This window comes from Chlorocebus sabaeus, chromosome 3 (assembly GCF_047675955.1).
Source record: "Chlorocebus sabaeus isolate Y175 chromosome 3, mChlSab1.0.hap1, whole genome shotgun sequence".
NCBI lineage: Eukaryota > Metazoa > Chordata > Mammalia > Primates > Cercopithecidae > Chlorocebus > Chlorocebus sabaeus.
Genome location: NC_132906.1, coordinates 24,925,976 through 24,953,291, shown reverse-complemented (window position 1 = coordinate 24,953,291; position 27,316 = coordinate 24,925,976). Strand labels below are relative to the sequence as shown.

At 39.7% G+C, this 27,316-nt stretch overlaps 1 protein-coding gene across 6 annotated transcripts in view; it reads right to left on the bottom strand.

The window, feature by feature from the left end:
* Positions 1-27,316, bottom strand: part of LRCH1 (leucine rich repeats and calponin homology domain containing 1) — a 202,430-nt gene that overhangs the window by 58,863 nt on the left and 116,251 nt on the right. For all 6 annotated transcript variants that reach the window (XM_037986704.2, XM_007960367.3, XM_007960361.3 and 3 more), the window contains exons 3-8: positions 26,273-26,399; positions 13,518-13,623; positions 9,177-9,313; positions 7,252-7,379; positions 5,472-5,535; positions 1,903-2,008 (exon numbers count right to left, since the gene is read on the bottom strand). In XM_037986704.2, the coding sequence (XP_037842632.2) occupies positions 1,903-2,008; positions 5,472-5,535; positions 7,252-7,379; positions 9,177-9,313; positions 13,518-13,623; positions 26,273-26,399 (668 nt within the window). The remainder of the gene's footprint in view (positions 1-1,902; positions 2,009-5,471; positions 5,536-7,251; positions 7,380-9,176; positions 9,314-13,517; positions 13,624-26,272; positions 26,400-27,316) is intronic.

The following is a 27,316-nucleotide window of genomic DNA, read 5'->3' as shown; positions in this document are numbered from 1 at the left end:
GCCCTCAATAATATGTGACTATGTATTTCATATTTAAAATCCAACACATATTGAGCAGCTACTAAATGGCAGGTATTATGCTAAACATTTTAGGGATTAAAAAATCAGCCAAATCTGACTCCTGTCCTTAAGCAGCAAATAATCTCAAGGACGTGTCTACGAGAAGGGCCACACACAGGTGACAGCATGCCCAGATGGGGCACATCCACCTAGAATGTGTTCCAGGGGAGGTGGGGACACAAAAGGAACACCCTACACAACTCTTCCAACTGTTCTGAACATGAAAAAGAACCATACTGGGCCACCCTTTAACACTCTGAACCAATGTAATACCCACATCTAGACGAGACGGGGAAGACCCACTGGTAACAAATTATATAATTCTTTTATTTGAAAAATGTGCCTAAAATACCACCTCCTATGGTGCATAATATTACTAAGTTTATATGAATTAATGAAGTGGCAGTTATATTTGTATATAAAGCATACAGCTATGTTTTTGGACAACATATGGTTCCCATGATAATCTCAGGTAAACAGAAATGCTAAACTTAAAAACCTAAGTGTAAGAAGTGAAAGCAAACACTAAGGTTTGAGTGAACTTAAACAGCTCTCCTATCACTCATAAGAGCATATTCCAACTATTTATGAGAAGATCTGTATATTAATCCAGTTCTGCACTATTCATACACTGTGAAATAGTCTCTGCCACAAATGAGTAAAACTAAATGTTTGTATTTTCCTTAAAAGTCATTGGGAAACGGGGGCAATCAAAAAAATTGCCATAATGTTACCCAATGAGGGCTTCTAACCAAGATACGAAACGTATTAAAGGATCTTGAAGGCACACAAGATACAGTGTTTAGTGGTCATTTGATGACTATTAAAGAGCCACAGAATTTTCAGGCTACACCAGACCTTTGATATTACCTAATCTAATCATCTCATTTACAGGTAAGGGAATCAAGGTCACCTGACTGGGCCAAAGTCAGGTAGCTTCTTGAACACACACCTCAACTACATTTCCCACCCTCACGTGCAGTGCGATGTGGCCACGGGATGAAGTCTACCTTGTCAGTGACGGGCACTCCTTCCAGGCCCAGTCCATAAAAACTCCCATGGGCAAACCTCCATGCTCCTCTTCTGGTTTAAAACAGATGGACATGAAAGTTTTGGAAGCCCTGTGTTAAAGATGTTGGAGTCATGGTATGAAAGGAGCTTGGGTCCTTAAATTAACACTCAGAGGGGAGTTGCCTGCCGATCACTAACTGCATTTGAACTTAATTTGGATTGTGTTGAGCCATGGAGATTTGGGAATCTTCTATTTCACAGCAGCTGGAGTTTTCCTAACTAATATATCTATCACATCAATATTTTCTTTCCAAGAATGGATTTTAAAAATTAGCCAAGTGTGGTGGCAGGTGCCTATAATCCCAGCTACTCAGCAGGCTGAGGCAGGAGAACCACTTGAACCCAGGAGGCAGAGGTTGTGGTGAGCCAAGATCACGCCACTGCACTTCAGTCTGAGCGACAGAGCGGGACCCCGTCTCAAAAAAAAAAAAAAAAAGAAAAAAAAGAAGAATTTTATCTAAGTCTTCAGAATGAGACTAGTTCTATATGTACTGTAGTAAGTAGACTACACACACATCAGCTGTGTGACCAATGGCAAGTTACTTAAACTCCCTGAGCCTTGATTTTCTCACCTATAAAATGGAGATGATTAGAGTATCCATCTTAGACTTTTAAATTTTAAATGAGATCAACTTCCCAGATGAACACAGTGCCTGCTACCTAGGAAATACTCTAGAAAGATTATCACTGCTCTATCTGTGCACAGGTTATTTTAAACATAACATTTGAAACTGAAAAGCAAGCACTCTCTCCACGTTTTCATTCTCAGACCTTTAACGGGGCTAAGGCGGTGGCACGAGTCCTCCTTGATGATTTGTTCTTCTTCCATGATATTCGACATTGGCACATTGAGGCTAACAGTGTCTTCGTCAGAAGGCTAAAAAGATACAGTGCACTGTTTAACTCAAGAGAAGTGTTATCAATGTACATAAGGAGAATGCTATGTAATAAAACAACATCCTGTGATTCTCACCAACATCATATTGAATATAAGTTGCCAGATACAAAGGTCAATTCCACCATTTAAGTTCAAAAAAATGCAAAACTAATCCATGGTATTTAAAATTAGGATAGAAGTTGTTCTTGGGGTCGGGGTGAGGCTTTCTAGGGTGCTGGTAAAGTTCTGTTTGTTGAACTGGCAGCTGGTTATATGGCTGTGTTCACATCGTGAAAATTAATGGAGATAACACTTACAGGCTTCTCTGTGTTCTCTTCTGCTTTAAGCTGAAATCTTGTCAGGTACTGGTATATGGTTTGGATGTATGTCCCCTCCAAATCTCATGTTGAAATGTAATCCCCAATGCTGGAGGTGGGGCCTGGTGGGAGGTGTTTGGGTCATGGGGGTGGATACCTCAGGAAGGGCCTGTGCTGTTCTTGCTATGCGTTCATGTGAGATCTGGTTGTTTAAAAGTGCATGGCACCGGCCAGGTACAGTGGCTCATGCCTGTAATCCCAGCACTTTGGGAGGCTGAGGCCAGTGGATCACAAGGTCAAGAAATCGAGACCATCCTGGCCAACATGGTGAAACCCCATCTCTACTAAAAATACAAAAATTAGTTGGGCATGGTGGCGCGTGCCTACAGTCCTAGTTACTCGGGAGGCTGAGGCAGGAGAATCGCTTGAACCCAGGAGGCAGAGGTTGCAGTGAGCTGAGATCACGCCACTGCACTCCAGCCTGGCAAGAGAGCAAGACTCTGTCCAAAAAAAGAACAAAAAACAAAAAAAAACCAGTGCATGGCACCTCCCACATTGCTCTCCCCCAACCATGTTGCTCTCTTGCTCCGGCTGTCACCATGTGACAGGAGGCACTCCCTTCACCTTCAACCCTGACTTCTGAGGCCCTTGCCAGAAGCAGTTTCTGGTCACATGCTCTGTGTACAGCCTGAAGAACTGTGAGCCAACTAAATCTCTTTTCTTCATAAATTACCAACCCTCCAGTATTTCTTTATAGCAACACTAGAATGAACTAATACAGGTGCCTGTCTTATTTCTCTATTCTAGGCTGAGGAAGCTGCATCACATACATAAAAGTGCTAAAGAACTGTAGTAGTTAAAAAGAACTGCTCTGTGTGATTTTTGGAGTAAAGCTTTGGCTTAATAATTGGATTAGTTTTCTCTGAGGGTTTCCTTTCGCACAGTAGCTGATGACGTTTATTCAGAAAACCTATGATTCTCAATGAAATGTGGAGCCTGGTTTATTTTCCTCTGTCTCCATTTTACTGTTGCTACTTAGGGAATAGCTTTCCAAATCTCAAAAATCAGGAACCTCCATAAAACACATTTCAGGAGATTATGGCTTGCTTCTAAATTCTTGAGGTATGGTTTTCAGAGTCTGTCCTTGTTTACTTTTGGACATATGTACAGATTGTTTAGAAACTGGCAGAAATCAGGCATGCATTTCATTCATTCAACAAATATTCATAGAGCTCCACACTTTCCTGTTTATCTTGATAAAAAGATGTTTTTAATTTCTCAGTGAATGGGTGCAGCACACCAACATGGCACAAGTATACATATGTAGCAAACCTGCACGTTGTGCACATGTACCCTACAACTTGAAGTTTAATAATAATAAATAAATTAAAAAATAATAATAATAATAATAATTTCTCAGTGACAAACGCTAAATCAATCAGTGACAGCAGCCAAAGAAAAAGAATGAGGTGTGATCCCTGAACCCCAAAATGTGATCTAAATGGGAAGTAACATCACCTGACCACAGATGGTAAAATCTTTGCCAAACCAAGTGAAAATAGGAAGCTATGTAAGATAATTCAGAATGCTTATCATTCTAAAAAACAAATTTCTTGGAGGTGTACTTAGGAAAGGAGGCTGTAATGTAAGACAAGGAAAGGTCAATGGGAAGATATGTGCATTTTTATTCTGTTGAATATAATCTTTTCTGTATTCCTTTCTCTTTCTACCCACCTCTCATCTTAAAAATTTAGCACAATTCCAAAGATATGCATCTAATTAAAAGGCACCCAATAAATCCTTGGGCTCCTTTTAGAATGATATTAGCATCCTACTTATGCTTAAGTGAGAATAAAAGGATAATGAAGTTCTTTATGTAATGTTTTATTAATGAGTTTAATTAGCCTTAGAAGAGAAAAAGCAGGGTCTGTTTAATTTAACAGAAAATATGCTTAGGGTGAGTAATTTCTGAAACAACGGTCCATTTGCGAGGACTTAGGAGTTGAAGAGGATGAATTAAAATGCAACTAAAGCAATGTGTTTAGCATCCCCTCTCCCGCTGAAGCACAGTAAACTATTAATGTGCTTCCTATGGGTTATTTTCTTTATTGACACTGGCCTTCTCTGCCTACTAACTCTTCTTCCTTTCAAAATGTTCTACATTAGAAGGATTTTTAAAGATAAAGAATCCCACTTTTTAATACACTGCTATATAGAGCATTTTGTGAAAAATAAATTCAAATACCTTAGCTACCTATTAAAATTCAAAGACCTGAGGAGAATTGGAGAAAGGTTTTTTTCCTGGAGTCATACATAGAAAAAATGTGAGTTTCTTTGATGGGGTAATTGGCCTATTAACTGCAATTTCAAAGAGTATTATAATGTTTCAAAACTCAGTAACTACAGAAAGTAACTTCCCTCAAAAAAAGAAGAGCACCTGATACTTTTCCTACCACTCCTTTCTAGATCCCTGAGGCCAAGAAGCTCCATTTAATAGTACGTTAGTGTTAGATTTTGGGGACTCTAATAGACTACATGTGAGATAATAAATCAGTTATCAAAGCATTATTTATAACCACTGTAGGAAGCTCTAATGTGTGAGGCCTGTTAGCTTACAAGTAACCAAACTTTTATCCAATTAACTGAACAGAACAGAACACAATCTAAGAGTGTGAGGAAAACAAACATTGTTATAAAAACTATAGCTACTCATAAATGCATTTTCTGTGGGTCAACTACTAAAATAAAATCTACAGCTGATTCCTTAACATTTATGCATATGTATAACAATGTTTTTCTAAATTATTACTGAAAAATTAGCATATTTATAAAAGTGCTTCATGAGCACTTGCATACTACTTAGCCACTTTGTAATATTTATTGAGCACTCAATAATATTTTAGATAATGTGTAGGAGAGGAAGATACAGACTCTACTCTTGAGGCATTTACAAAATATTAAAGATCCAGAATAAGCTAACAACAGCTAATATTTATATAACACTTCGAGGATTTCAAATAGCTTTTACGAATATCACATACTCTCATACAAATGAATCAATGCCCTTTAACAGAAAGGAGTTCAATGAACTTCTGGGAGATATGTCTAGAAGTACAGAAGGAAAAGAATCTGATCACTAACTTTACCTCGGTGGCAGATAATCGCTTATCTCCATTGTCACTTCCAACTCCTGAATCAGAATCCTTCTTGCTGAGATAGATCCCATCAATATTGAATTCATTTAAAAAAGATGAAAATCACAAAGTTCACACCAAGAAACATCAACTTACATTCTAATAATAATTTTGCTATGCAAATTTTTATTATTACTGTAAGGCAACAAATCAGTCTAGTATTAAAGAATATTAAGACATGGACCTAATGAAAATCAGACAGTAGCACAGTCTAAACACAGTATAAGATAAAATTCTTTGTGTTCAGGGTTTCATGGATTTATGTTCTAATCAAGTGGCTTGCTCTTAGATGTCAAGGTATTTCTTAAAAATAGTTACTAATGTTCTTATTTTACTGAATCTAGCAAACCACATAACTGCTTTTACCCCTTAGTTTATGAAATGTGATTACTTTCAATAATTCTGTAAATTTTTATCCAGGGATTAAGTACATAAAACAGTGGATACATATTTTAAGCATTATATAAAAGTAACACTAAGGTAGTCAGTCAGAAATTTTACATTTACTTATGTAGCAAAAAGTGTAGGAAAAGATTTCTGCAGTAAAGGCTTCTTAAAAAGAACCTGCATTTCTGTAACTGCGATCAGTGATGGAACGTTGTTTTTTGGAAGCTCAAGGCTTGATTTATGCCACAAGAAGCTCTAGGATGTGTGAAAAGGTTCTAACATTTCCATTTGAAACAGGAAGTGGAAAAAAAACTACACATACTGTATTTTTAAAAGACCAAAAATAAAGCCTTCATTTTTTTTCTTAACGTTGTTCTGGAGGCATATTCAACATTAATAATTGCTAAAACGCCATGTCTGGGCTCAATATAGTTATTCTGATAAGTAAAAAATATCCACATTTGTATTCTAGATCTTATTTATAAGTATATACCCACTTACACAGGAAGAACTGATTATTGATTAGGAGACAGTAGATGATATTTGAGATATACCAAAATATTCTCAATAGCATCAGTTTTTGCTTTCATATCCCAATGGTTTCTAAACTTCTTGTTTTTTTTTGTTTGCAAAATTTTTAGTATTATTTAATTTTTATACAATAAGCAAATTGACAAAATGAGAAATACAAAAATAAAACAGTGTGTATAGACCTAATTTTTAATGCAATCACATTATAAATGCCACTGTGAAGCCAAAAACCTCTACATTTGATATTAGTGTAGTGACATTTAAGTGGTTCATTTTCTCTGATAAACATCTGACCTGGAATATACAAAATTATGTTAATTAATTTACAGTAAGACGATCTTGCTAATAGTAGCAACTTTAAATCTTAGGCCGTAAAACTCATTTTATATATATTGGCATTTTACAGTTGATGCTAGAACTGAAGGGATGATTTTAGTTGACTATTTAAAAAGTTACTAAATTTTATTTTTGCTATGTGAAAGGATCTAGAACAAAAAACTAAAACACATACGGGAAGATTATCAGTTTGTTGTTACAGGCAGAGAAAGTACCAATTTTAATTATTACAAATAGAGAAAGGTAATTTTTGATAGAGCTTTGTTCCTGATTTTGAAAAATCCTGTTTTTTTTTTTTTTTTTCTCAACTTCTTGTTTTAAACACACATTAGGTGAGCAAAGCAAATTGTTTTGTTTTGCTTTGTTCTCTGCAGACACCATGGTGACTTAAAACAAACAGATTTTTGAAGTCAGCTACCTGGAGGGCCTTGGCCTAGGCAAATTTTAAAGGGGAGCTTTGAATGAGGGCATGACTCACCCGTCTTCCACGTGCTGGTGTAAATGTGGCCTCTCCATGGTGTGGAGATAAAGGGAGTCAGTTGTCTTAATCTGGCATGCTTGTATGCTCAGATACTTAAATATGTGAACTTTGCCCTTTGTGCAAATCTATGAAGAAATTAATAGTAATCATATTCACTTTTCAATGACAAAACAAAATGTAAGTATCAAATCCTTACTCTGTATATTTCAATTTTCCCGATTTCATTTCAAGTAACACCCTACCCATGTACACTAAATCCGTCCTTAGAATTTTGGGAATCATTCCCTCCAAATTCTACTTTGAACAGAAAACCATGCTCAAGCAAATTTCCCATTTTTTCTTGCATTAAACTATAAAAGTCTAACAAAAATGTATTCAAGTATATACAGTATAAAAAGTATAAAGTCAGATGACCAGCCTAGTGAAATTCCAATTACAAAAGATGAGAAAAGTACAATTATTTTCGAGCCCATAGAAAACAATTCGGAGTCTAAAAATAATTGTAGATTTAAGAAGCTGTTAAATTGTTTAAAAAGAAAATAAACTTCAAAATATTTACATGGTTAAGCATCTGAAAGCATAGTACTTCATTTTTCTCTCATGCAGTTTAACATCTGAGCTTGAGACCTGTCTCTAAATAATCAATAACCATGTTTAAATTCCATTTTCCAGCTAACATTCAAATAAGGAATATATGGCTGGGAGCAGTGGCTCACGCCTGTAATCCCAGCACTTTGGGAGGCCAAGGCGGGCAGATCTCTGGAGGTCAGGAATTCGAGAGCAGCCTGGCCAACATGGTGAAACCTCATCCCTACTAAAAATAAAAAAATTATCCAGGTGTGGTGGCAGGCACCTGTAGTCCCAGCTACTCAGGAGGCTGAGGCAGGAGAATGGTGTAAACCCAGGAGGCGGGACTTGCAGTGAGCTGAGATCCGGCCACTGCACTCCAGCCTGGGCGACAGAGCGAGACTCCGTTTCAAACAAACAAACAAACAAAAAAATCAATCAGTGTACTCCGTGAAAAAAATTCAAATGAAATGATAAATAATAAGACATTCAATTCTGGAGTTGGAGTGATTAGCACAGTCAGCCAAGTGCTGGTAAATAGATTTGATGCAGCAGAAGACAATTTATTGTTTCTCACATTCACTCAAGGGTTACCTGTGACTGTTTACAATCAAGTTTTATTCAGTATTATTCTCTTCAGCAGAGAATCAGAAAACTGGCCTTCGGAGAGCTGCTTAAGCACTATTGATAGCATTGGGAATCAGAAAACAACACCCCAAAATGAAGGCCTCAGAAGCAAAAGTTTTTCTCTGACCTCTCCTGCCCTCCTGCCTCTCGGTCCCATTCTCCCAAGGAAGGGAGCCTTAGAAATTTGAATCCCTCTTCCCCAAAGCTTGTCATTGAAACCAGAACCCCTTTAAAACCTCAAAATATTACTTGAATTTTCCCTCTGCCTTTCTGTGTAAAAACTGGCCATAAAGAAATTATCTGACCTCTCTTGTTTGACAGTAGGCCAATAAGAACCCCTATTCCAAAGAGGGTCCTGCCCCACACCCAGAAGGAAGGAATGATCCTCAGAGAGCCCAAGAAGAATCCAGAGAGACAGGCCCTGCTGGATTTCCTCACTCAGTCTATTAACGTGAGATCATACTCTTTTTGTCCAACCATATTTCTACATGGTTGCCCACACTTTGTAAGCACAAAATTGGACAATTTCCCCTGTATCTTTGGGTCTTCACTCTGGAAGCTTCCACGTACATGTTAATAAATTTTGCATGCCTTTTCTCCAATTAATCTGCCACTTGCCAGTGATAAGTGATTTTCAGCAAACTTTCAGAGGGTGAAAGGGAAATTTTCCCTTGGCCCCTAAAACAGCACATCCCATGGGGCATTGACTTTGCCGCAAGACTGCTCACCTGTGCTGGAGGAGACTGCAGAGGATTATTCTCAAGTAGCAACACTTGTAGCTGCTTCATCTCTCTAAAACAAATTGGAATCACGAGCACTTTGTTGCAGGAAAAGTCAAACTTTACCAAGGGAAGATCTACTAGTTCTAAAATAATATAAAAAAGAAAGAAAAAACCTTAGAAAGCAATCAGATTAATGGTTGATCATTCAAAAATTAATGTTCTGCTTCTCAGGAAAAATATAATGGAGTATAATCAAAAGCAAGTTGTACATTAGGAATACATGGTGTGTGTACACAACATTTTACCAAAAGAGGGAAAATCTTTCATTGCATGCCCCAAAGTTTTAAATTGTTGTTAGTTCTGATAAAAACTGGAAACACTTGACATTTACAATATCCATTGTTTAAAAAGACTTTTTTTTTCAGCAAAAGAATCACGCAAGCCACATCACACAGGACATGTTTATGTTTTAACTTCAAACTGTTTCCCAGTAGCATTCGCTAGCCCATGAGTAATATGTTAATTACAGAATATTCTTATCTAATCAATGTATCTGGGCTGGCATTATCCCAGAACTAGCTACACTAAATATATTCATGAGTTTTTCAACTGCATTTAAAAAAATGTTATCCAATTCAGAATTTTCCGACAGGCCCTATAATTCTGGTATGATGAGACTTTATTCTACAGCTTTTAAAAAGTCTTCTGTAGCTCCACTCAGAAGACAGAACATTTCGCTTAAAATCCCCACCCAGTGGCACAGTAAACACTCAGTAATTTCAAGCATTCAAAGTGACATTGGCAGCTGCTAGGAATAAAGTCAAATATATGCCATAGAGCAAAGAGGCTAAGCCATGCCAGACATCTAGGGCGATGCAGGCAAGCCACTGAGATCTCTGTGTGTGGGGCTATGAAGGGTTCACTCCAGAACGAGGCCTCGGAACTTTTGTTATGGGATCTGTTAAGGACTCAAGGAGTTCTAAAGTGGAAGAAGGGCAAGAATTAGACAAAGAAGAGTAACTCTAGGCACTGACCTGGAGTAAAAATTCACACTATTTCTCCTCTACCCCTACACTGCTCTTTGGTTTTCACTTTACTCAGTTATGTTACGTCAAATTCCAGCAGGAAAAGATTCTAGTAACCAGTACCTCTCTCAGAATCCGAAGCACTCTGGGAATGTAAGGGACCGTCCTTGGTTCATACCTTAGTGGATTACTTTGTCTTAAAGAAAGGAGGAATGGAACTAAAATTCTAGAGAGGAGGCAGAAGAGCATCTCAGGCCACAGGTTCCAAACTCAGGTCCATGATAGGTGGGCTGTGCAGGAGAAACTCAGGAAGTGTATTTTTGAAAGAATACAGACCCCTGGACCTGAAGCCAAGGGATCTGTATTTTTTAAATTGCCCGAGTAGTTAGCTCATTGCTCAAACCCAGCTTGCCTCCCCTCTGGCAGGATGAGGGGATTGACCTCAGGCCACACTGGTCCTGGAGGACACTGGAATCATGAAAGTCAAAGGATAGGAAAAGCAAGATCCCCTTTCACCTCACAGCTTGTTTGTAAGATGGTTAAGAATTATGAAGATTCCGTGATAAGAGGAACACCTCCTAGCGGTTACCCCTGGCAATATCAACCTACCTCCGAGATGGTTAACTAAACTTAGGTTAGCAAATCACTGGAAAAATTTAACTGGACTCTGGATCTTTAGCAATTCTTTGCCACTTAAAATGAAGATATTTAAGACTAGAGGGCCAAGTTCATGGAGAACATAGCAGAAGAAACCTTACAGGTAAATAAACTGAGTAATGGTTTTATAATGACCATTTCTTTTCTAGTTCCAGTTTGGAACACAATTGCCATCATAGTTCAGGAAAACAAGAACCAGACAGTTTCACAACAATAAAATGAAGGAGAAAATGATAATTTTGCAACACCAGCCCACGAAAAGTAAAAAAATGTGGAGTAGGAAAAGGGAGTAAGAAAAAAAGCAGCAGAAGAACAAATCCCACTCTCTCTCCCCACTGCTAAGAGAGGCAATGAATGGCTATGTTAATCCTCTGTTCATTCTAGTTCTAGAAAGAATAAAATATGGTCTTCTTATTGCAGTTGTTGTAGTAAAACCACCACAAAATTGATATGAGTAATTAGACCACAATTTTGGTTGTTTTTTTTTTTTATCCTCAAATTGAAAGCATATGAGGAAGGGTATCCAAAGAGGAAAAATATATAAGTAAATAGGGGAAGTCTTCATAGTCACTTACTGAAAGTATTTTCAATGATCTTTTATCAATAGAGTTCTCCAGAGTGAAGCAAAAAGGAACTTGATACTCAGGAAATTATTCTTTTAAAAAAATTTCCAGTAAACTGAAGTTTTAGCTTTGAGTATATTTTTAAAATATCAAAACTGAGAAAACATAATTATGGAATAACTGATCTTTTTAAGGGAAAGGAATGTTTTAAGGTTAAAAAAAAAATGAGGAATCAGTGAGAGACAAAAATCTAGATTTTGTGAATATATTTTCTTTCCACGTTTCCAAACTATGACAGGCATTTGCAAAATGATCACATTAATTTTTCCTTTTGAAAATGAGAGTTCAATTATTTCTGACATTTTCACAATAATTAACATGAGAGCTTAAGTTTACGTGAAAGTTTTCTTTAACTCATAAAAGATTGTATGCATATAAATTTGCTGTTAATAAGCTTTCCTTTTGTGTTTGCTTAAACCAAATACAAGTTTTGTATGTCCAAAAAGTGAGACTGTACAAGGACAAAATGAAAAATCAATCAATATTTTTAAACCAAGTCATCTCAAGTACTCAAGTAAAAAATGCTGAGTTTCTAATTCTGCTTCTCTAAAATGCTAGTCAGTATGAGGAAGGTGAAAGATGGCAAGCGGACCTGAACCTCCCATCTACAAAGCACATTACATTTTCCAAAGTTCTTTCCCTTTCATGAGATCCATTCTCTTGCCTTATTATGAAGCATTTCAAGCCAAAGATCAAGATGCAGAGACAGGATAATTAAAATGAGGCATCCATAAATTGCTCCATTCATGTCAGATCAACCAAATGCTGACTGTTTCCAAATACTACAGGGTTTTGCTTTGAGAAATATTTCAAAATACATGTTTGAAATCGGCTAAGTCTAGAGACTTTAAACAAAAACAATGGAAATCAATGTGATCTCTGAAAACCAGAGTATGCTTTGGAGAAAGCATTCAGGGTTCCAGGACTCATCCGTTCACTCCTGATCCAGTTCCAAACCCAAACACGAAATGCAGAGCCACTACCCCCTATGAGGCTGCTTTCATGCTCTAAATGGTACGCAATTGCTGAATAAATACATACATCTTCCTTGAACTCTACACACTACCGGACAGTCACACTACGGAAGCCCACAGCTGCAAAGCAGGGCTGTCTGAGGTCTCGGCGTTCATGTTGGGTGCTTGGGAGCCACGTCTCAATGCTGAGGTTCTGCAGCCACCACTGGTGAAACTTACCGAGACCACCAGTGAGACATCAGTCCAAGTATCACTCCAGCAGAGGCAGCACCCTCACCTCAGAAAAGACTCTAGACACTGGGAGTTCCCAACCAGTGCTCCCAGATCCCCAAGGCTAGAAATCCTGACAGACAGGATCTGTAGAACAAAGCATGTCCCCAAAATTTCATGTTCCAAAACGTCACATACCCATATCCAAAACAATTCATGTCACCCCCTGCGATGGGCTAGCTTGAGTCCTTCCAAAATTCATATGTTGAAGTCCTAACCTCTATTACCTCAGAATGTGACTGTATTTGGAGATAGGGTTTTTCGAAGGGTAATTAAGTTAAAATGAGGTCATGAGGGCAGTTCTAATCCTTGGTGTCCTTGTAATAAGAGGAGATGAGGACACAGACATGCACAGAGCGGAGATGACGTGAAGACCCAGAGAGGAGATGATGTCACCCACAAGCCAAACTGAGAGGCCTCAGAAGGAACCAACCCTGCTGGCACCTTGATCCTGGCATCCAGCCTCCAGAATTGTGAGAAGATGAAGTTCTGTTATTTAAAGCCACCCCATCTGTGGTTCTTTGTTACAGTAGCCCCAGCAAACTAATACACCCAGGTCTACCCCGTGCCCCACAGCATTACCTAGGGGAATAATTTTGTTACCATAGCCCTTGACTAAAATCACAGCCTGAACATCACTTTTTTGTTATCTGCATGTGAAATTCAAATCCTAATTATTAGTAGTAGGCATACATACACACACACGAAAAGATCCACCCTCTTCACAAAAGTAAATCCCCCCAAAAATAAAATAATGAAAGTCTCCCATTTTTTTCATTTTCCCTCTTTCTTTTTTACCTTGTGGTAAAACTTTAAGGTAATTTCTTCTGACATTCAGTTCTCGTAGAGATTTCAACTGACCTATCTGCTGGGGCAACGCTGTGATCTCGTTGCAGCTGACATCCTGTATCAAAAGCAGAGAGAGAAATAATAAACATCTTTTTCCAGGAAATCAAGCATTTCATGTGAAATCTCCTTATGGAATTTAAATATTTGGACAACTACACAGGTACACTTTTATATTCATCTCCAGGTCCCTAGCATTAAGACTCAGCACAGAGAAGAAAAAGTTGAACGTTTTAAATTCCCTCAGAGGAGAGAAAAATGGAGAAAGGGTGGACATTAGTAGCATTCGGCAGCCTCTTCACCAGCCTCCGGCCTGCCACTTTGACATGCTTTGATTTTACTGAATTCTCACAACAAACCCACTGGGCAATATTACTAGCCTAATATTTACAAATCAAAAAGTGGGGCTCAGAAAAGTTTAGCCAGTCGCCCAAAGCATGCAAGTGCCAGAGTTAACACTAGAAATGAATTACCAGCTCACGGTTGAGCCACTGTCCCACCGAGCCTCTAAATAGAAGACTACAATGCATCTTATTTTACCAAACTCTCACATTTTGCAGTGAAGAACTAGGATATTAATGCACTCTTTGGATGCACTATTTATCTAAAATGGAGTTCTTCACCACAGGCTAGAAACCTTACAGCTGACCACCTTGCCATACATTTCACAAGCAATTCTTGTCTTCTTGGCTTTAGGAAGCAAATACGCAATGAAGCCTTGATTGGAACCCCCTCTTGACACATGCAAAATGGAGGCCTTGACATTTATAATCTTCTACATCCTTAGGATCTCTCTGAATGCCACTCTTCCTCTTGGCTCTGGGAGTTGTGCTGGGCTCTTCACTCCCCCACCCACCCCCAGCTACTCCTACAGTCAGACCAGTGTGCTCTCTAACTGGGTGCTATCATGATCTCCTGACTGGTTTCCATACATCAGTCTCTGCCTTGGATGCATCCTTCACAGAGCGGCCACGGTGCAAATGCCATCATGCTGTTTACCAGTTTAAACACTTGTGGAGGCTCCTCAACAACTATAAAGTCCAAACTGGGCAGTAAGGCCAGTGTCTATGATGAGGTCTGTCCATTTCTCCAGCACCATTTCTCTGAATGTCCCTCCTCACAACCTACAGTCAACAATGTTACTGCTTCTGGCAGTTTTCAGTATTTCATAATTCCCAAACTTGTTCATGCTCCTTCCCTGCCTGATATGCCAGTCTCCAGTATTGTCCTCTTGTGCCACTGACACATTTTTAAAGACTTAATTCAAGCCTCAACCTCTTTCATGAAATCTTTCACGAGGCTTCCCCCACCTCTCCCACTCTGATCTAATGCCCAGGGAGACACCACTTCTTCCTGTGTGGTCTTTTAGATAGCGTGTCACTGTAAGTCATTTGCTCACGGGTTTATATTCCCCTTTAAGCCTATGAGCTCCTGGGTGGGAGGGACCATGTGTTATTCATTCCATCCTCCCAGTGCCAGGTAGAGTGCCAAGTAAGGGATCAATAAATGTTGGATCAAACTTCTAAAATCCACTTACAGTGACACTCCGTAATCCTGTGGCTCCTTCTCCAGGACCCTGGGACCCAGGATGCTCCAACATACACACTAAATCCCATGCAGGTCCCACTTGGCATCACAGAACTAAAGATCTAAATGATTCCAGTGAGATCAAGGCCTTAAATATCCCACTTTACTTTTGAACCTGCAAAAGCTCTCCCCTTTCACCATAGAAGGCAGCAAAGCCTCGTTTCAGAAGTCTGTTTCACTTTCATTCAAATAAGATGAACTCATCATCGACCAATCCAGTGAACACCCCCAGGCTCCACATTTGGACCAGGCTGTACACAACACAGTTGATCCCTGCCCTCTAACCTGGTCTCATGGAAAAGGCTTCAGGTAATCTATCTACACCTGTCCTCGTTATGACAATGCTCAATGGATATCACCCGATGAAGAGGAACAGTATCACTCCTACTAAAAAGGAATGAAGCTGTCCTCTATAAAGGCTGAGTATGCACAGTGCAGACACCTCACCAAGCTTCTCTGTACAGCAGTCTGATGGGGGAGGTGGGGTGACATGGGCTGAGAGCACCACATGTTCAGTGGCATCAGCCCCAACCACTGTTGCTGTATCCCTCCTGGCCCAGAAAAGTCACACACAAGTTTGAGAACAACATTTCTAGTGTTTAAAACAAAAACAGAAACAAACTCCACAAGCACATCTGCAGAGACAAAAACATCGAAGGAAGTAATTACAGAATTAGGAGGTCCAGAGATTGTGTTCAGTCACTCTCAGCCCCTCGCTGAGTCAGTAAATCGGCCTGCCTTTCTGAATGCATTTCCACATGGAAAAAGAGAACAGTGAAATGCCATCTTTTCCCAATTACTGGGGCCTTTGCTCAGTCACAGGAGCCAACAATCAAATCCTTTCAATGAAAGCTTTCTTTGCCTTAACTAAGTTACAAATAAGCAAAAGGTGCCATTCCATCCTATTTTAAGAGTCCTCACACAAATACCACACAGGTGAGTCCTAGAAATGCAGGAAATCAAATCCTTCTATGGAACTCATGACCAGATACAATCACTTTGGTGATGTTGTTGGCAGGAGAAGTGGGCGTGCTTGTGGGGAAGAATTAGAAGGAATGATTTTCCATCTCTAGAGAAAATGGATGTTACCGGCATCTAAAACAAGTTTTTTTAAGTCTTGTGAGTGACAGCGTGAGAAAGATCCTTATATAAATTATGGAAATCACCGATTTTCCATATGAAACTGACAATTTCCAGAAGCTTCAAAGACATAATTTTTTAAAACAATCTTTCTCTTAATAAATAAGGAGGGAGGAGAGGAAAGCAAAAAGATAACAGATATATTTAGGTAGCACATTATTCACAGCATGAGATGAAACTAAGCCTTATTCCATTTTTTAATGTGAACTATACTCACCTTACTCTTTGCTGGTCATGCTTGAGTTAGCCAGGAAATCAAAATATGCTGTTTCTCTAAACGTAAGGTGATTTTTTTCCATGTATGTTTCTAACATAATAGCTTTATTAAAAAAAATCAACTCCCCCTAGCGATATTTGAAAACTTAGTTAGCACTAGGGAAAATGGTCACTCAATTTACTTCAAAAAACTTCATGTAACGATAAATACAAGTTTTTTTCCTTCTGACTTACAGGACAGAACATCTGTAGACAATTCAAAACACAAAGTCCAATTGTCCATTCACATTTTGGAGGGTATATAGTGAAGGTCAAATTATTTTAATAGTACTCTGCACTGTTGTCAATTACTTCCTGTCCTGACAAAATAATGGGGGGAAAATGCCCAAGCAGATTTAGCATGCAAGATAACATTTCACTATTGTGTAATCAATATTGTAGAAAATAATGCAAAACTCTATTCCCACAAGTCATTAAATCTTGCCACATTTTAAAGAGGTTATAAATTCATCACAAAAATAAAACCCCATGGGTCACTGTCTTAATTAGCTGGGGAATAAGGAGGAAGAAACAGGAGATAATTGTCTAGGTGTTTGGGGATAAAATATATCCATTTTGAAAACGTAAAAGCAGTATTTCTAGAATGGCCTTGTTCTCTAGAACACTTTTGTTCAAATTCAGCCTAAGATAAGGTATGAATTTTATAGACTGATTTAAAGAAGATATGATTTAGGAAAATGAATGTAAATAAAAACAACACTAATGCCTCACACTTCTGCAATTAGTAAGAATTTATCGGGTTATAAATTCCAGATTCAGTTACTTATTAAAATAGTCAAATGAATCCCTTCTGAATTTTCCATTAGCTCTAAGCTATGTCTTAGAGAATGATTCCAAACTTCAGTGAAATCATAGCACCCTATAGTAAGTACTACAATACCACATACGCACAGGCAGATCAAAAAGAATCATGAGCATGTTATAAATATTTACTGAATTTATTCTTTTTGATACAGAAACAAATCTAATTATAGTAACATAAATATTCAAGCTTAAGTTTTTTGTAGACCAGCCAGTCCAACTTAGTCATTTAGATAAAAAACAAAATAGAGAATTTGCACTGTGACTTAACACATACTGATTTTCCACCGGTCATCATGTTTTTAGGTAACCAAAAGAAAAACTTTAGAAATAAGATTCTTTCCTCATCACAATAAAAAGAGTCTCTAGAAGTATTAAAACCATGATGGAGATTAATATATTTTTGTTACTAAGGGGTCGTTGCTAACTGACCTTCAGAATGCAAAAATAACAAGGATTTAAATTATCAGAATAAATTCAGAGATTATTAAACTAGGTTATGCTCACTTTCAGAAAGTAATATTGTAAAAAAGACTAGACGTTTTTGGTCTTTTTTTTGTTTTTTTGTTTTTTTGTTGTTGTTGTTGTTTTTTGAGACATTGTCTTGCTCTGTTGCCCAGACTGGAGTGTGACGGTGTGATCTTGGCTCACTGCAAACCTCTGCCTCCTGAGTTCAAGCGATTCTCCCACCTCAGCCTCCCAGATAGCTGAGATTACAGGTGTGTGCCACCACACCTGGTTAATTTTTTTTTTTTTTTTTTTTTTTTGTATTTTTAGTAGAGACGGGATTTCACCATGTTGGCCGGGCTGGTCTAAAACTCCTGACCTCAAGTGATCCACCCACTTTGGCCTCCCAAAGTGCTGGGATTACAGGTATGAGCCACCATGCCTGGCTGACTAGAAGTATTTTTTTAAGGAATGATGTCTAGTGAAAACCAACATAGGCTGGGCACGATGTTTCATGCCTATAATCCCAGCACTTTGGAAGGCCAAGGTGGGCAGATTGCTTGAGCTCTGGAGTATTAGACCAGCCTAGAGAACATAAGGAAACCCTGACTCTACAAAAAGATGTTAAAAAATTAGTCGGGCATAGTGGCATGCACCTGTGGTTTCAGCTACTCGGGAGGCTACAGTGGGAGGACTGCTTGAGCCCAAGAGGTCAAGGCTGCAGTGAGCTGTGACCATGGCACTGCATTGCAACCTGGGTGACAGAGTAAGACCCTGTCTCAAAACAAAAAGAAAAAGGAAAGAAAAAAAAAACATAGATACTGTGTCAAGACGATCTTGGTTAGAGAATTGTTCCAGTAAGACCAGACCACACACTGGAACTGCAGGTGGTATTTATACAAGTGACCTTGCTCTGATACTTAGGTTTTCAAAACCTTAGTATGGTAATACAGCTTGAGCTGTATTTTTGTAAGAATCTAGCTCTTTATTTAATTGAAAAAATGCAAACATTCTGACAGAAACTGCAGTCTACTAATATTAGCCTCCTATCATGTAGCCATGCCCTTTTGTGGAAGTGCATTTTATATGACTCACTGTGTAACTTTAGGGAAATGTCTTACCCTTTCTGTGTCTCTATCACAAGAACAGGTAAGGATTAAATAATTCTAATTATCCTCCAACATGAGGAAAGTCCATTAGCTACATCAGAGATAATGAAATTATTTTAGTTGAAAAACAGATATGTAACTAACTTGGAAATGTCAATTTTGATTTCTTAATAGTAAAAAACCCTCAATGCCTGTGGTCAGAACTCACTGTCTTTTTTTTTTTTTTTTTTTTTTCCCCCGAGATGGAGTCTCTGTCACCTAGGCTGGAGTGCAGTGGCACAATCTTGGCTCACTGCAACCTCCGCCTCCCGGGTTCAAGCAATTCTCCTCCCTCAGCCTCCTGAGTATCTGGGATTACAGGTGCACGCCACCATGCCCAGCTAATTTTTGTATTTTCCGTAGAGGCGGGGTTTTACCATGCTGGTCAGGCTGGTCTCGAACTCCTGACCTCGTGATCTGCCCGCCTCAGCCTCCCAAAGTGCTGGGATTACAGGTGTGATCCACTGCATCTGGCCAGAACTTGCTGTCTTAAAAAGAAAATATGTTCATTTAAACTTGAAACTTTCTCAAGAAAGCTTTCGGATGACAAATTATCATCTTTCAACACCAGTGTCTTTTTCCAGAGCAAAACTCTGTTGCACAATTCTCCTAAATTTACAAACACACGGCCTACCCCACTGCTCTTCAGAAGAAAGGCAGAAATGGAAGCACAGAGGGACTTGAGCAAGCCCTGGGTTTCCAATCACCCCACAGAAACCAGAAGTTAGGAGGCGTCTCCAGAGACCATGAATGGACAAACAGCATGGCGAGCACGTGAATTTATGCCTCCGCCGTTATCTCCCTCAGAGACTGGAACGCTGCCCATGCAAATAATGAAGAAGGGATTTTCCTCAGCACCTGCTCAGTAATCAATCTTTGAATCCAAACTCTCCACACAACCAAACATTTCATGAAAAACGAATAAAAAATGGCATATCCAATCAAGGCCAGGAAATGCACCTTCCAACTAGTCATTTCTTGAGCCAGGCCTTGTGAGGTTTTTGATTAGAAAAGCAGGTTTTAAATCAGTGATATTGTGTTCTCTTATGTGAAGGTAAGAGCTAGAAGACATGATTTTCACACACTGCGTGACTTCAGAGAGGACAGAATCGTGAAAAAAAAAAAAAAAAAAATCTCTAGACCACAACATGTCACCATATACAGGGAACCAATGACAAAACTCTTAGATCTTTGGCAAATGCCCCATAAAAGGCTCTCTATTTTATTGTGTTCCAACAGTGTGTTTGTTTTTACAGCTGCCTGTTAATTATAACACATGGCATTTCTATAGCATCTCTTAACAAATATACCTCATCCATCAGGCATAGTTTAGCAGTAAAAGAACCATGTTTTCAACATGTTAACAAGGTTTTAATGAGTAAAATGAGATTCAGCCAACCCAAGTCTACAGCCCCCTTCCCTGACTCTTGCTTCCACAGTAACAAAACATCAGTGAGACCATTTGTACCAAACCTTTTTTTTTTAAGTAACATTTTCTTCCCACAACTTTAATGGAAAAACCACCAGGAGTTAAACCAGGGAACTCCAAAGAGAAAAATCACGGCCCCACTCCATGAGGGGCTTACAGTTTAGGTGAAGAGACAGTGCTGTACTGTGGTGAGGATGCTGATTAAAAAACCTGGTTTTGACTCCAGCTCTACCTCTTCATATCCTTGCGGCTTTGGCGAAGTAATTCTAAAACTGAAACTTATTTGTAAAATTTAAACACGATACCTACCTTGCTGGCTTATTTTCAAGACTATATGAAATAATACATGTATACCTAGCAGAGTGCCTGGTATATAGCAGACGCGCAGTAATGTGAACACTTTATCTCTTCCCTTTAGAGAAAGCACAGGCAGATAGACGTACCAAGCAACACATTCATACTGCTATAGCAGTGAGGCAACAGAGCATACAGAAGTCATTCAGAGCAGCCAAGGAGATCAGAAAGTTCCAGATCGTTCCCATCTGAAATGACCCTGGAGGGGCCAGCTCCACGGAGCTAAGATTCCATAAGTTTTCCTGCACCTGCAAAAATGTGGAAATACAATCTGGCCACTCTTGTTGAGTCAGGAAAAGGACATCTCAGTAGCGTCTCTTTGTGGCTTCTTCATGGGACATTCCCTGCATGGTCTCAAATGGCAGGACAAGGCAATGACTGAATGGGAATGCATTTAAAAAAATCTTACATGATTCTAATGTATTTAAAAAGATAAGACATCATTTTCCAACTCCAATTCCTTTCACAAAGTAGAAAGGACAAGTGCTTTCTTGTAAATGGCTAAAGTTTTTTTATTTTTTATTATTTTGTTGTTTGTTTTTAAGTGACTGCTGACTCTGGAATGTTCACTCACACTTAGAAGAAAAGAGAGTTCATAATTCTGGCCGAGCATGGTGGCTCACACCTTAATCCCAATACTTTGGGAGGCCAAGGTGGGTGGTTCACTTGAGGTCAGGAGTTTGAGAGCAGCCTGGCTAACATAGTGAAACCCCATCTCTATTAAAAATACAAAAAGTTAGCTGGGTACAGTGGTACGTGCCTGTATTCCCAGCTACTAGGGAGGCTGAGGCAGGAGAATTGCTTGAACCCGGGAGGCAGAGCCTGCAGTGAGCCGAGATTGTGCCACTGCACTCCAGCCTGGGCGACACAGCAACGCTCCATCTCAAAATAATAATAATAATAATAATAATAATAATAATAATAATAATTCCATTTGGAATACTCTGAGTCTGATGTGAACAATTTAAAAATATTTCTTCTAAAATAGTTAACAAACAATGCTTGGAACCTAAAAAGCTGAGACACTGTCTCAGCGCTGAAACACTAGGTGGCTTCAAGTATTCTGAATGCTTGGAGTGCTCCCAAATCTTGTAACAAGCTGGTTAATTTGTGACTACAAAACAGAAGCCTCCCATGGCAATTCTAGAATTACTTCTGCCCCTCCAGGGAATTTTTTTCCCCCCAATTCATAGCTTAAAATAATATGATATGGTTACCTATAGTAACATTACTATTTTAAGCAAAAAGATATGAAAGATAAATGAGAATGGATGGAAAATAATCTTTTTTTAGACTGTGACCTTAAGCAAGACCACTCCCTCTTTGTGGTTAAATAATGACCACTTATTAAATTTTTACCAACTTCATAAGTAAATGTTTTTTTTCTCAAAGATCACGCTTGCTCACACACAGGGTCAGGAGAGCCGAAAGAGCACAGGCGACAGAGCTGCCATATCCAGAAGGGTGGCCACTGAACGCCAGAAATGTGGCCAGTCCAATCTGTGATGTGCTTTCAGAGTTACGTACACACTGGATTTCAAGGACTTAGCATGAAAAAAATCATCCAAAATATCTCATTAATTTTTTTTATATTATACAAGTGACGAAGAAATAATATTTTGGTTATTTTAGGTTAAATAAATATTATTACAATCAATTTCACTTGCTTCTTTTTTGTAAATGTATCTACCAGTACTTTTAAAATCACATTTACTGCTTACATTATATTTCCACAGGACTGTGCTGGGTGAGGGTGTTTCAGCTTATGTTACAATTTAGCTACAGAGGGGTGACCTTCCATATGTCATGCACTGGCTTTCTGCCTCGGGTTTCTTCATTCATAAGACGTCAGGAGTTTGGACTAAATGCCTTTTACAATCCCCTATCGCTCTAAGATCCTAGAACTTGTGGGTTCAACAGTTATTGCTGGTGGAGAAAAGACATAAGAACCAGGTGAAGACGGTCCTGTAACTAGGATGTAGGGCCGCCCTCGTTAGAGCTGGGCCCGGGACAGGGTGACCAAGAAAAGCACAGGGTGTCACTTAGAGCCATCCAACAGCCAGTGTGTCCTGACGCTGGAGACAAGGCTGTTTATACACGTCAGCCCTGCAGCTAAGGAAGGGTATTTGGGGAAAGCCCTGCTCTGGTACGGGGCTGACTCTCAGGCTCAGCACATGTGCCACCTGCTAACAGATGAGCTAGCTGACACAGCTCTAGAGCACAGCGGATGGATGGCATGCGGTGTCACTTACACTCAAGGTTCATGGGACAGAAGCACATATCAGCGCCAAAAAGTTCCAGAAGATTGATCTCACCCGTGTGCCACCCATCTGCACGGGAACTCAAATAATGAAAAAAAAAAAAAAAAAAATCAACTTGTCAGCTTTATTCATAATTGGCAAAACTTGCAAGCCACCAATATGTCCCTCAGGAGGTGAGGAGATAAACTGTGCAGTCAGTGGAATATTATTCAGCACTAAAAAAAATGAGCTGTCAAGCCATGGAAAAACATGGAGGAAACTTAAATGCGTATTCCTAAGTGAAAGAAGCCAATCTGAAAAGGCTCCATACTGTATGGTTCCAACTAGATGACATTCTGGAAAAGGCAAAACTATGGAGACAGTAAAGATCAGTGGTTTCCAGGGTTAAGGAGGAGGGAGGGATGACACAGAGGATTTGGAGGGTAGTGAAAGACACATGTCATTCTACATTTACCCAAACAGACAGAATGTACGACATCAAGAGTGAACACTAATGTAAACTATGGACTTTGTGTGACATTGATGTGTTGGGAGAGGTTCACAGATCGTAACAAATGTGCCACTCTGGTGGGGAATGTTGATGACAGGGAGACTGTGCATGTGTGGGAGTAGAGGGTATGTGGGATATCTTTGGACTTTCTTCTCAATTTTGCTGTGAACCTAAAACTGCTCTTACAAATAAAGTCTGGTTTAAAAAAAAAAATTGTTATTCATATTGTATTTGCAGGTTCTAACCCAAATTTTAGCAATGATAGATTTTGTGGCTATCAGATACCTAGAAGAAGCATTAAAAGAAAAAGAAGCAGCATATGACCGTGACTTTCATCCAAAGCTTTCATCTAGGAAATTTTTGTTTCCTAGAACCAGTTAAAATGGCACCTTCTGAGTTACGCGGACAGCAAGATTGAGTTTTCCTGCCCCCACAACCCCATCCAGGCCCAGCACCTGAGGTCGTCACCATCTCCTCCAGCCATCTTTCCAGGCTCACCTTCCACCATTCAATAGTGCCATTCAGCAAACATCTGCTGGGTGCCTATCAGGTGCCAGGCACCTGGGATGCAACGGCAAGTAAGCAGCTTTCAGGGTGTAGGGGGAGCTAGCACAGAGAAAGCCAAGTAAGGAAACAACCGTGATGCTATGAAAATTCAGTAATAAGAATGGAGTGCTTGCCTCAGGAGCACCTACCTCAGGCTTGGAGGATCTGGGAAGGCTTTCTGGATGACGTGACATCTAATTTGGCTAAGAACTAACCAAGAAAGGAGTGGGGAGGAAGAAACAGCCCATGATGGAAGAGTGATGTGTGCACAAGTCCGGAAGTGAAAATGAACAAGGTGTATTCCCAGAAGGCAGGAACTTGGAGAGTGAAGGTGTCAGTGGCAAGAGATGAACCAGAAGATGTGAGCAGGGGACCGACAACAGAGGGCCTCGAATGCCCTGTGAAGGAGTTGCCTGTGGCCTAAATCTAAGGCAGTGGGTGTGAGGATGGCGTGCCCAGCCCCATTTTATCTACCTAGACTTCAGCAGGATTAAACAGCTTCCCACTCCCAAGCACGACATTGACTTCTAGGATGTACTGCCTTTGCACGAGCTGTCCCTTCTCCTTGAATGCTTTCCCTGTCCCTAACTTATTTTTTTCTCCTAGGAAATCCGACATGGGCCTTATTTAAGGGGCCTCTCAAAAGGCTCTTCTTTTCCAAACCTCTCACAACCCGAAGACTGAATTAATTAATCATTCCCTGCCTCGTGCACATGCTTCTTGTAATAGAAACTTTAGGGGATGGGGTGGGGGGGTGGTGGGCAGTGTCTGCTCAAATGAACATCTGTCTTCTTTCAGAATTACCCCCTTTGGTGGCAGCCCAACATCCACATCTGAGCAGCGCGACCATGTGTCTTGGGCACAGCAGACTAAGTCAGGGGAGAACATCAGGCCAGATCTGCCTCTCACTTAGAACCCAGGGCTGAGAGATGCCAGTAGGTCTCTTGCTAGGTACTTTACCTGGGAGAATATTTAAACTTGGGCAACCTCTGCCGTTGTATGGAAGAGGAAAAGCTGAGGAGAAAAACGAACCGCTGCCACGGTCCTTCACAACATTCCCGTGTCTTGTCCTAGTCACTCGTGATCTGTGACCAAATGTCTTTATAGTAAGTGATCTGATGGACCCCTGCATCCTGTAACCAACCCTGACTTTTGGTGTGAGCTAGTTGGAATGAGTTTTGGACAATGCTATCAAATAATCCATGAAAAAGACACTTTCTATAGCTCTAATGCTTTTCTATAGCAATTACTAATTTTTATATTAAAGTCAAAGTTGACACGTAGGTGACGTGGGTGCCATCACTCTCCTGGACCAATCCCACTACAGACATGACTAAGCAGTCACAGCATTCTCTATCTGGGCCTCACAGGCCAGCACCGTGGTGCTCCAGGTGGATCCAGAGGAGCTGGCACAAGAGACAAAACTTATCGACCATCAATGTTCTAGACTGGAATCTACTGGAAGACAGGTACTGTGCCCTTTTCATCATTTAATCACATCAAGCCCTGTGCCTGACATGAGGTTGGGATGGGATAAGCCCATGCCCTGACTGCTAACTCGTTTCTTCCTTTACCTATGTTAGCTCAATGGAAGTTTAGAAAGCATTCATTCTTTCCCAATTTAGAAGAAAGGTAAATAATTAAATGAATAGTGAAAGAGCTGAAATAGAACAGTGCATCTCAGCTTCACACACATTTATAATCTGTCTCTCCTCATCTACAGCTCGTTCTCCTTTTCTATCCCTGGGGACACGGTCACATTTTAACATTACATCGATTTGGGACAATGATTTCTAAAATCTCGACAGAATCAGAGCACCCTGTTCTTTCTGTCTTCTGACTTAATTTTATACCTGCATGAAGTGTGGCCTACTAACTTATTTGTAGATTATTTTGGCAGTTTAGCCACAATTTTTCATAAATTTATATGCAATCTGAAAAAAAAAATCTAACTACAACATGATAGCCCATAAACTTCAGAAACTGCAAATCCTGCAAACTTCTGGAACTATAAATTACAGGAAGCCTTTAAATGCCAGGAAATGTGTCTGTCACAGCAAAGTTTCAAAGCTGTTCCTCTCCCCCACTTAATGTCTTTATCATATACCTGCCCTCACGCAACAGAGGCTCTACCTTGTCCAACTGTCGCGAAAAGTTTTTCTGAATACTTTGATAGGCTATGATCAGTCAACCAACAAAAAAGAGCATCTTAAAAATCAGTAACATACCAACTCCATTAACTGTTTGAGCTGGCCTATCTCTTCTGGTAATGATCCAAGTTTGTTGTTACTCGCGATTAAGACTTTGAGAGGCAGACCACACAGGCAGGCAGGCAGGGCAGACAGCTGATTTCGACTGCAAAGACAATACAACAAGAACACATGTAAACAGAAAGGCCACTTCATACTGTCTGTGAATCTGTTTTTAACAAGAAAGGAAAAAGGAGTGATCTGAGAAGACATTTTACAAATACAAAAAGTCCAATATACTTTCTGTATATGTGATAACTCAAATGACAAGTATGTAAGAAAACAAGATATGGTGTTTTTTTGTTTGTTTGTTTCTGTTTTAAAGAGGGGTATGGGCAGTTCTGAAAGAGACAACTTTCTTCAACGCAAGGAATACCATTAAAATCCCCTCTCCCCCACCCCCCCAACCCCCCCACTCCCTCAGTTCCCCACCCCCTTCTCCACCCCCACCCCACCGTCACTTAGAAGCTGAGCCCTTGGCCAGCCAGGAGGCAGATGGAGAGCACATCCTGCACAACCAATAGCAACGGGAAGCTGGTGCCAACTGCCCTCTCCTGACAATGTGTGCAGGAAACTCAGCTGGACCAAAGCAACCAGCACCACACAGGCATCACTTCATCCACTGCAGCAGGGATGGGAAAGATAATTTTGCTGCAACTCACAAAACCACCAGGCTCATTTCCAACATTTTGACTCAGCTTCCTTTTGTTAAAACAACGGTTGCTACAGTTAAAGTCTGTTTTGGTATCTGCAAGAGAGCTAATTAAAAGAAAAAGAAAGAAAAGTTGCTCTTCTGGCAAAGTGGAACTGCAGCCCAGAGGGGTTCAGTTCCACAGATTAGCCAAAAAAGTCTAAGTTGATGTCTCATCTCTGCTCTACAAGAAAAGGGTCTCTACCCAGAAGTTTCTGAACTTTCTATCATCAATGCTTAGTATTCATGGACATGGAAAATACTGGATAAATAAAATCTACGAATCATCCTTATTTATATGTCAGCCATTTATTTCAATCTCCTCACCTACA